At 37.5% G+C, this 11,836-nt stretch overlaps 1 protein-coding gene across 1 annotated transcript; it reads left to right on the forward strand.

Moving 5' to 3' along the window:
* The first annotated feature begins 7,476 nt into the window (after positions 1-7,476).
* Positions 7,477-10,555, forward strand: OR5H15 (olfactory receptor family 5 subfamily H member 15). The gene is made up of 2 exons (XM_054682609.1): positions 7,477-7,612; positions 9,463-10,555. The coding sequence occupies exon 2, from the start codon at positions 9,481-9,483 to the stop codon at positions 10,420-10,422; it is 942 nt and encodes a 313-aa protein (XP_054538584.1). The 5' UTR covers positions 7,477-7,612; positions 9,463-9,480; the 3' UTR covers positions 10,423-10,555.
* The last annotated feature ends 1,281 nt before the right edge of the window (positions 10,556-11,836 follow it).

The raw sequence follows: 11,836 nt of genomic DNA on the forward strand, positions 1-11,836 counted from the left end.
ACCACTTTTTTAAATCCTATCAACCACTGATGAACCGCTGATGAACAGCAAGATTCATTTCCATGTCTTGCTATTTTGAATAGCATGGCAATGAACATACGAGTGCATGTGTCTTTATAAACAAAAAAACCATGGTACTGGTATGAAAACAGGGACATAGGCCAACGGAAAAGAGCAGAAAACTCAGAAATTAATCCATACACTTAAAACCATCTGATCTTCAACAAGGATGACAAAAACAAGCAGTAGACAATGGATCCCATATTCAATAAATTGTCCTGGGACAACTGTCTAGCCATACGCCAAAGTAAAAAAGTGGACCCTTATCTTTCACCATCTAAAAAAGTTAGTTTGAGATAAATTGGTGTTTAAATACAAGACCTCAAATTATAAAAATTCTACAAGATAACCTAGGAAATGCCCTTCTTGACATTGGCCTTTGTAAAGAATTTTTGGCTATGTCCCAAAAATAACTGCAATAAAAACAAAAACTGACAAATGGGTCCCAATTAAATAAAAGAGCTTCTACGCAATGAAAGGAACTATCAATAGAGTATACAACCAACCAACAGAATGGGAGAAATTATTCACAAACTATGCATCTAACAATGTGCTAATATTCGTAATCTATCTATAAGGAACTTAAATCAACAAGAAAAAAAACAGATAAACCCATTATTAATGGAGCAAGGGACATGAACAGACATTTCTTAAATGGAGACTTACAAGTAGTCAGCAAACAATGAAAAAATGCTCATCATCACTAGTCATCAGAGAAATGCAAATCAAAACCAAAATGAGATACCATCTCACACTAGTCAGAATGACTTTTTTAAAAGTAAAAAACCAACAGATGCCAGAGAGGCTGCGGAGAAAAAGGAGTGTTTTTACATTGTTGGCGGGAATGTGTATTAATTAGTTAAGCCACTGTGATTAGCAGTCTGCAGATTTCTCAAAGAAAGTAAAAAAGAGCTACCATTTGACCCAGCAATCCAATTACTGCATGTATACCAAAAGATAATTACATCATTATACCATCAAGTGTTTTTTCTCTTTGCTATGTTTCTGTTTCTTTGTGTACTCTGCAATAGATAAAACATCCATAACTATAGCCTCCACTATTCCAATGACCCACAAATTATTTTTTCTCTTACTCTAGTAGAATTATATTACTAATACTAAACAGCTCACCCACATGTTCAAGGCATGTTCACACCACATGCTTGTCAGTGCATCTGAGTCCTCAGTCTCTATTTTGGATGACTATCTATTCACAAAGTGACTCCTTTTTCCTTCACTGAATATTGCTTTCCAACCAAATATATAACTAAGTCCTAGTGACGTTGCATTGTGGATGCTTCAGAATCTATTTCTGAATCCTTCTCATTATTGCCAATGTTATATTACACAGGGATGAAGCAATTTGTTTATTTGCCTGTTGATTCAGAGGAATAAAGAGACCAGAGTGACCTGGTGGCAGTCTTAACTTCTAGCTCAATGGAATCACCGTTTTATCTCCTAGTATAAGCGGTCTCTTTTGGAACTAAGATTTCTAGGCAAGAAGAGTGCAGTAACAAGAAGCAAACTTTTCTAGTGAGTCATTAGAGTTAGTGAGTGGGTCCACTCCTGTTTCCACCATTTTGATTTCTAGGCTCATGAATCCAGCTCACAAGAGAAGTAGCAACATATATTGAATGCGAATCCAGATAATATATGGCATTCTGGAGAACCTTGCTCCAGCCCTGCAAATTATTACCACCTAATTGGTGCTGTAAATGAGTTCTCAAAAAGTCATTTCACAATTCTATTATACTGGCTGTCTCGGGATGGTGGGAAACACAGTAACATAGTAAGACCTATGAATTCCATGAACTTGGTCCCATTGCTCCAGTTCATTTGCTGTGAAATGAGTTCCTTAATCAGGAGGAATGTTGTGTGGAATACCATGACAGTCAAGAAGGAATTCTATAGGTCCATGGATGGTAGCTTCAACAGAAGCATTGTGCAGAGGGAAGACATTTCTGTATCCAGAGTAAGTATCTACTCCACTGGGAACAAAACACTGCTTCTTTCATGATAGAAGCAGTCCAATGTAATCAACTTGACATCTTGTTTAATGATTATGGATTGGGGACTCAATGTTGGCTTCTTTTGCTGATTGATTGAGCGCCTCGCAGTGGCCCTAGACAGGTTGGCTTTGGTAAGTGGAAATCCATGTAGCTGAGCCTAGGCATAACTTCTATCCCTATCACCACAGCCACCTCAGGCCTACTGGTATCCATAGATGGGTCATTCTATCTGCTTGATTATTAAAATTCTCCTCAGCTGAGGATTTTAATAATCAAGAGGATACATTGGTGAACATCCACATGAGCTACAAGTACTTAGTCCATTTGTGCTGCTATAGCAGAATACCATAGAGAGAGTAATTTACAAGAAACAAAAATGTACTTTTTCAGAGTTCTGGAGGGTAGGGAGTCAAAGATCAAGATGCCATCAGATTGGATTTTCTGGTGAGGACTCTTCTCTGCTTCCAAAATGGCTCCTTCTTGCTGCATCCTCTGGAAGGTAGAAACACTGTATCATTACATGGTTAAAGGTGGAATGGCAAAGCAAACTGAAGCCTCTTTTATAAGGTCCTTAAACACCATACAAAATGGAAGAAGCCCTCATGACCTAATTACCTCTTAAATATACCACCTTTAAGAGGTCATGTAAAGAGTACCATCACACTGGTTAAGTTTTAATAAGTTAATTTCTGAGGGAAAACAAGCAATAGCATTCTGCTCATGGCTTCCCAAAATTCATATCCTTGTCATATACAGAATACATTAAATTCTATCCTAACAGCCCCAAACTTTTAAATCATTTCAGCATCTACTCAAAAGTGTAAAGGCTAAAGTCTCACCTAGATACCATCTAAATCAGATATGAGTAACACATAAAGAACGTTTCATTCTGAGGTAAATTACTCTGTAGCTATAAACCTGTGAAATCAAACAAGTTACATGCTTCCAAAATACATGATGGGCCTGGCAGAGAACAGATATTTTGATTCCAAAATGGAGACGTAGAAAAGAAGGAATAACAGGTCTCAATTACGTCCAAAACCCAACAGTGCAAACAACATTAAATCTTACGGCTTCAGGATAGCCTTGATGTTATGTCCCACTTTCCAAATACACCGTGTTAGGGGTTGCATCAATAAGGCTCCTGGTTCCTCACCTCTCTGTCTTTGTTGAGTGCATCCTACACCGCAGCTCCTATGGATTGCAGTCCAGTGCCTGTAGTTCTCCCAGGATGCCACTGTAGCTAGTGGCTGTACAGGCCTGGCTTCTGGCAGCTCTGTTTCCAAAAGATCTACTGAAAGTTGCCTCACTTGGGAGTCTCAGTGGTGGCTCTGACCCTGTGACAGGTATCTGCTTGGGTGTTGAGATTATCTGAGGCATCTTCTGAAACCTAGGTGGAGAAATCCATGTGTCCGTTCTGCATGTTTGTAAATTAGCATCCCATGGATGTCACCAAGGCTTACAAATTCTGCAGTCTGGGGCAGTAGCTTGAGCTGCAGGTGGGCCCAACCTGAGACACAACTCAGCTGGCAAAGGAGTTCTGTGTCATAATGCAGAGAGCACAGACTTGAGGTGGTCCTGGGCAGTGAGTCCCAAGTTCCCTTCAAGGTCCTGGCATTCTGGGACTGTAATACACATGGCAGGCTTGAAGATCTCTGAAATACTTTTGGAGTCATTCTCACATTGTCTTGATGAATAGCAGCTATCTTTCTTCTATTATAAATAGACTAATATAGTGATCAAATGTTCACTTGGTCACACCATTGGCTTTCTTTTTGGAACATCCATCATTATTCTTTACATGGCCAGGCTGAAAATTTTCCAAATCTTTACATTCTCCTTCCCTTTTGATGACAAATTCCATCTTTTAATAGCTCCTCTCTCCTTGCATTTTACTATAAGCCATTAAGAGAAGCCATGCAGCACCCTCAACACTTTGCTGCTTATAGATTTTTTCTGCCAAATATTATAATTCATTGCACTTAAGATTTGCCTTCCACGAAGTCCTAAGACACAGACACAACTCGGCCAAGTTCTTTGCCACTTTATATCAAGGAGAGTGTTTCCTCTAATTTCCAATAAGATAGTCCTCATTTCCATCTAAGACATCATCAGAATTTTGTATTATCGATATTTCTACCCACATTCTGTTCATGACCACTCTAGTAATCTCTAAGAAGAATGAGGCTTTCCCTACTGCTCTTCTCTTGTGAATTCTAACCAGATTTGTCCTTAATGCTTCATTCCTGAAAAATACAGGCTTTTTCTGTCATTCACTTTCAAAACTGCTATAGCCTCTACTCATTACCCTTTTCCAAAGACATTTCCACATTTTAGGTATTTGTTATAGGAACACTCCACTTTTTGATACCTATTTCTGTCTTGGCCTATTTGTGCTGCTATAACAGAATGCCAGAGACTGAGTAGTTTATAAACAATGAAAATTTTATTACAACTCTAGAAGCTGGTATTTTCAAGATCCAGATGCTGACAGGTTTGGATGTCTGGTAGGGGTCCCCTCCCTGCTTCTAAGATGATGCCTTGAAAGCTCTTCTGGAGGAGAGGAACACTGTGTTCTCACATGGTGAAAGGCAGAAGGGCAAGGAAACTGAAGGCTGTGTGAAACCTTTTTTATAAGGCTTTAAGCCCATCAACAAGGAAAGAAGCCCTTATGACCTAAGCACCTACTAAAGGCCCCACCTCTTAGTACTATCACACTGGCCATTGTTTCAACACCTGAATTTTGGAGGGGAAACATTCAAACTGTAGCAGATATATACATAATTTATACCCGGTTAGAGACATCTCTCCAAGCACCTTTCCTCAAATTTCCTTGTCACCAGTTTTCTAATTATGCTCCTTCTAAGTCCCTGGTCATCAAGCTTAACCATTAGCCATAGCCCATAAATACATACACATTCACACATTTATTCATTTCTTTAAGTAAATTGAAAAACCAAGCACATAATTTCCAATTTTTCTAACTGGGAGGATTTCCCTTCACCACTCTTCTTCAGAAATGTTCCAGAAAGGACCTGTAGTGCTGCAGCCACCTACTTTGGGCAGCGCCTGAATATGTTGTACAATCATCAGTATCCAGGTCCACGTCTTCTCTTCCGCTGTCAATTGATTGTAAGAAGCTCCCTATGAAGCTATCGCTGAAGGCTTGCAGAGATAAGGCAGTGTAGCAGGGGTAGGGTCCATGAGCATTTGGGCCTCTTCTTCATTTAATTTACCTTTGTGTTAGTCTGTTCTTGCATTGCTATAAAGAACTATCAGAGACTGGGTAATTTATAACGAAAAGAGGTTTAATGGACTCACAGTTGCACAGGCTGTACAGGAAGCATGGTTGGGGGGGGCTCAGGAAACTTGCAATCATGGGGGAAGGTAAAGGGGAAGCATGCATGTTGTACATGTCCAGAGAAGGAGGAAGAGAGAAAAGGCGGGAGGTGCTACACATTTTTAAACAACCAGATCTGATGAGAACTCACTATCATGAGAAGAGCAAGGTGGAAGTCTGCTCCTATGATCCAATCACCACTTACCTGGCCCCTCTCCAACATTGGGGATTGGAATTAAACATGAAATTTGGGTGTAGAAACAAATCCAAACCATATCAACATCCATAATCCAAGTGCAGGTTATTTTACTTCTTTAATGAATACTTTTACTGTCAAGAAAGTTACATGTCACTATTTAAATATGAAACATAAATATTACAAGTAAGTAAATAAGATTTTATTTTCTGAATGGATGCTTATTGAGGTATTGCTCCTCACAAGAGAGCATTAGCTGCGGGGATCTGCCCACAGACCCTGACCTAAATGACAGATGCATAAAATGTACACTGACACACAGATATTCTGCTTTGCCAGTCCAGCTGAGTGTCCGACCGCCAGCACACCAAGAGAGGTTTTCACTGGGGCCAGCCCTGAACAGCTCGCACTCCAGGCATTTATTTAGTATACAATTAACCACGGAAGCTTTGAGTAAACACACTTGAGGATAATTAGCATGGTTAAGAGAGTAGTTCTACCAGTGATTAAAGCTCAGGTACCCTGGTCTAAAGTAAATACCATTTGGGGGCAATATCCATGGTCGACCCTCCCTCCCCGGCAGAGGGCCATCTAGCTCAAAGGTTAGTTAATGGAGGTAGGGTCAACAGACTTAACTGGGGAAGCCTCTGTTGTCCTTAGTATTTACCTTATGACCTAATGCTCTAAGGTAAGAACCGGCTGCCTTCAGCCTGTTCAATTATTATAAGCTATGTAACCTTTCGGCCTTCCAAAAGGTTTGTGACTATTCCCTATAACTTTCCATAATATTTCCCTTTAATATTTCTGCCACCATCCGGAGTGAATCCCAGCTCTCACTAATATGTTATTCTCTTAATGCTCTAAAGAAAATTCTGAACATGCTATCACTATTCTCAAAATTGTTTAATAATACTTCATTGGTTTTTATGTAAGTTGGGGTAAAGAACATATCCTTGAATTACCCTCTGAGTTTCCTTGAGAGCCTCCCCATGCTGGCCTCCTTGAACACACCTGGTCCTTCCCTGCTTCTCACTTTGCATACCAGCCACATTTACCACTTATTGTTTCTGCAATGATGAAGGCTCTCTGATAATCTAGGTCTTCCCATGATGAAGACCTGTTGGATGCAAATGTCCACAGGCATCACTTTGTTAGAAATAAAGGCTCCTGAGAGACCCACACCAGAACTGCTGAAATAGAATCTGCATTTTGATAACATCACTAGGAAAGTCATAGGCATTACAGTTTGAGAAGCACAGACCTAGGACACCTGCCACCGTAGTCCCTGGCTTTGTTTTACATTTTCTCCTCCCTTGTCCTCTTCCTAGTAAAATTTCCCATCAGGTTTAAGTTTAAAATGGGGAAACTACATATATGTCTAAAATTTGAGCTGAAATTTGCATGGGAAGGACAATTGTATTTGAGGTTGCTCCAAAAGAGGTTCTAGAATTTTGGCCTTATTAAAATCATGTTTTGATTAACTCAAATAGGAATATACTAATTAAAGCACTAACAGTAAATTTCACATATAAACTAAAGTTTGAACAAACATGCAAAAGTGTCATCCATGGTGGTAAATAGTGATATAAAGTGTTACTTCATTTGTTAAAACTAGAAGTGTCTACAATGAACTGATGTTTGTGATTCCAGAAGTCTGTAATGCCCTTGGGGACAACCTGGACTTATACATGTGCAAACACACAATGCCCCTTAGAACAGCTTCAATTTTTCCTACAGGGAGTCCTCTGACACTCTTATGAGAATTTCAGTTTTTCACTCCTTCCTCCTCTGGCAAAAGTCCCCAGTTGCACAACTGGGTCACTTATATGGTCAAACCAAATTTAATAATCAACATTTTTCTACGCTTGGAAAATGAAACCTTCAAAAAGAATGAGTACGTAATGAATGGCTACCTGTGTTATTGACATTGCTGTGCTACTGTATGTATTTCGGTTTTAGAAGGCGTAACACATTTAAAGGATATCCACAATTTCCTTCAAAATATAGGTAAGGAAGAAATAACTTCTAAATTTTCATTATGCCTTATAGAAATGTTGAAAATGCTATTTAATTCATTAAAATTTTAGATCGGGTATACAAGCTGTCGAAATAGCAAGATGGAATTTGGATAACTCTGACTGGATTATTTTTTATTTCAGTTTTATGACTATAACATAGATACGGTAAATAGTTGTAAGACTGAATTATTCCTTTAATATTTTACTATTTTGTTGATCATATTATAATGACTTTGTATAAACTAGGGCATTGAACAGCTAAAACTTGGTTTACACATTCACATCATAATGATTCTTATCTTGGAATTATTGCTGATTATTTTGATATAAATACCCATGCTTTTTAACTAACCACATTCTCTAATTAAACCTTTTAAGGTCAGTCACTTACATATGAACTCCTTAAACCCATGTTTGTCAATAATTTGACAGCTCACACTGTAAGTGTATTGATGTGAATAAAGGTTGCATTAAGTAGAGTCCTGGTATGTCCACCTTGATTACCTTCAAAACCAAAATCTTTTGTCCCTGTACTTCTCTCTCTCTCTCTCTCCATATTCCAAATGTAGGATCAGTGTGTTTCACTGGCCATCCTAGATCATTGTTTCCTCACTCTAGAGGCAAGAAGAATGGGAAAATGAGTTTCTAGTTCTTTTGGCTTCTAGAGCAGTAGGTAACCTCTGATAGCCACCAAGACTTGGATGGCAAAAAATAAGATAACATCTTGGCCATTTACAGGACATATGTCCACTTTGTTAGCTCTTTAATATAACGTGCTCGAGTTTATTTTCTTGCCATCTTTTTTGTTTCTTTGTTACTCTCCAATGGATAGATCATTTTTAACTATGCCTTTGACTACCACAATGAATCCAAGTAATCATTCCTACTGAGATTTAATAGGCTCATATTATGATTGGAAAATACCTAGTTGTCCAGATGATGCTCACTCCAAAAACTTGTCAGCACACCTGAGTTCTCAATGTTTAATGTCCATCTTGCCAGTCACCAAGGGACTCCTCTCTCCTTTACTGACCACTTACTTCCTACAAAATATGTCACAGAATACTAGAGACTCTACATTCTGAATTCCTGAGAATCTATTTATTTGTTTTACCATCTCTTCCAATGTTATATCTCACAAGGACTATACATTTAACATGCATTTGAATCACCTGGAGGGTATTTTCAGAATGCAGATCCCTAGACCTCATTCCTGAAATAATTTCTACATTGAAAGCTCACAACCTATATTTTTCATGAACACTCTGTCAGATAATTTTTATGTGTAATGTGATTTGGGATTGCCTGGACCTTACTAAGAAGTTTCTAATTAATATCCCTGAGTCCAGTTTCCTCTTCTTGCAGCATATTTTCTACACTATCAAAAACTAAATTTAAAAATATATTAGAATATAATTTCCCATCTTAAAATTTTTGGTACATGCTTAACGTATAAAGAATAAAGCTTAAGATTCTTCATATGGCACTCATTTCATTTATTTTTAATTCAGATCCTTCAAAATCTTTTCTGTTGACATTGTATGATGGGCCAGACACACAATTTTTCTACTGCACTCAATAGTGTCCATATAAATGTAGTGTATACAGAGAATGCCTCTACTTTTACCTAAATCAGTTAATTACTGCACAGTTTCAAACCAAAATATATCATTTTTTCATTTCTTTAATGCATCAAATACACAATTCATCAGTTGTAGGACTGATCAAAAAATTGAGAGGGTTCTGATCATTTTAGGGTTTATTTCAACATCTCTTCCCCAATTTCAACTCATAATGTCATTGCAAATGTTCCCTTTCATTTGTTGCATTTTATTTTAGAGGACATGCAGTGAGGACATGGAAGAGGAAAATGCAACATTGCTGACAGAGTTTGTTCTCACAGGATTTTTATATCAACCACAGTGGAAAATACCCCTGTTCCTGGCATTCTTGGTAATATATCTCATCACCATCATGGGGAATCTTGGTCTGATTGCTGTCACCTGGAAAGACCCTCACCTTCATATCCCAATGTACTTACTCCTCGGGAATTTAGCTTTTGTGGATGCTTGGATATCATCCACAGTGACCCCAAAGATGCTGAATAACTTCTTAGCTAAGAGTAAGATGATATCTCTCTCTGAATGCAAGATACATTTTTTTTCCATTGCAATTGGCGTAACCACAGTATGTTTTCTCTTGGCAACAATGGCATATGATCGCTATGTAGCCATATGCAAACCTTTACTTTATCCAGCCATTATGACCAATGAACTGTGCGTCCGGCTATTAATCTTGTCATATATAGCTGGTATTCTTCATGCTTTAATCCATGAAGGATTTTTATTCAGACTAACCTTCTGTAACTCCAACATAGTACATCACATTTACTGTGACATTATCCCATTGTCTAAGATTTCTTGTACTGATTCTTCTATTAATTTTCTAATGGTTTTTATTTTCTCAGGTTCAATTCAGGTATTCAGCATTGTGACTATTCTTATATCTTATACATTTTTTCTCTTCACAGTCTTAGAAAAGAAATCTGATAAGGGTGTAAGGAAAGCCTTTTCCACCTGTGGAGCCCATCTCTTCTCTGTCTGTTTATACTATGGCCCCCTTCTCTTAATGTATGTGGGCCCTGCATCTCCGCAAGCAGATGGTCAAAATATGATGGAGCCTCTATTCTACACTGTCATCATTCCTTTGTTAAATCCTATCATCTACAGTCTGAGAAATAAGCAAGTCATAGTTTCATTCATAAAAATGTTAAAAAGAAATGTTAAGGTTTCATACTAATATCCTTTTTCTATTTACTAAAATAGTCACAAAATTACGCAAGTTAGAGGTACCCATGTTGTTTCCAGTGTTCAAACATTTTTGCAAGTATAACTGTCCTAGCACTTTAATGACCTAACATTTTAGTACCTAATAAACTAATTAAAATATTTATATGTTATTCAAAAGCAATCAAGAAATTTTCATTGTGTTCATATCATAATAGAATAATGATTGCAGAAAGTAAATAAAAGTATTTAACAGTTTTATGTGTTATTCACTGTGTGTTTATAAATGCATTAAATGCTAAAATAGTCTAGTTCATTATATAAGGACTTGAGTATGATGGTTTTGATACTAATACCACTGAATTACCTGAGATGCCCCTCACATTTAACCCATAGTGGAGGCAAATTTGTTTTTGAGCCAGCAGAGGTAAATCCCAATAATTCTGCTAACTATCAAAGGTCTTCCATTTCACTATCTTAGGAAAGGGTGAATTCTATTTCTCACAGGAAGTCTACTCACAGGTCAAGTAACAAAATAAATGGAAATGGAAATGCAATGGGAAAAATAAAAATAGAAGGAGTTAACAGTGAAGGAACTGCCATAGTGTAAGAGCATGCTCTTAACTGTGTGTGCTTGTATGAGTAGGAAGAGTCAAGCCCCTCTAACTTTCTAGGATGGCTTCTAAGGCTCTTCCCAGCTGAGTATATATGACTTTACACAATTTGAAAAACATCCCTAATTCATGAAATTAAAAGATTAAATAGAATAACTACATTTAAAGTAGGCATAGAGAAGAAATAAGTATCATAATAGAAAGAAAGTTGTCTTAATATTTTGAGGAAGAAATGAAGCTGCCAAGGTTTGTAAAAATCAATAATATTGCAAGGTTGTTGGAATGTGTTGTATCAATCAGAGGCTTTAAATGCCTGTCATGGAAGTTCCAATAATGTTAATATGATATGACATCATGGCGCCCAGTAAGAGGAAGCAAAAACATGAAAAGGATGTAAGAGTTTGGATATTTTCTGCCTCAGAAAGTCATTGATTGTTAACCTTCTTACACTTCATATACTTAAGTATGATAATCATCTTTCTACCAGTCCACCCTGTCCTTCATCTTTCAACAATGAAATTTCTTTCACAATCTCACTGATACCACTGAGGTCCCTAGTCTAAAAACTACTCACATGTAGTTTTGCAAGCCTCTAGTTACTTATTTCCTCCAACCTTCTAACAGTCGCTCACTTCCCCAACATTGCTGTCAGATTGTTTTTTGCAAACAGAACTCTAACTAATTATATCCCCCTTCAATTTCTTTTTTTAGATTATCATTGCTATCAGATGATATGCTTGTATGTTTTAGGTACCTATATTAGTATGTATACATATGGATACGTTTTGTTTTTGATATGTATGCATGGTGATA

Source organism: Pan troglodytes, chromosome 2, assembly GCF_028858775.2.
Source record: "Pan troglodytes isolate AG18354 chromosome 2, NHGRI_mPanTro3-v2.0_pri, whole genome shotgun sequence".
Classification (NCBI taxonomy): Eukaryota; Metazoa; Chordata; class Mammalia; order Primates; family Hominidae; genus Pan; species Pan troglodytes.

Excerpts from the sequence above, each read along its gene's own strand:
- OR5H15 (XM_054682609.1), top strand. The coding sequence starts at position 9,481 with ATGGAAGAGGAAAATGCAACATTGCTGACAGAGTTTGTTCTCACAGGA.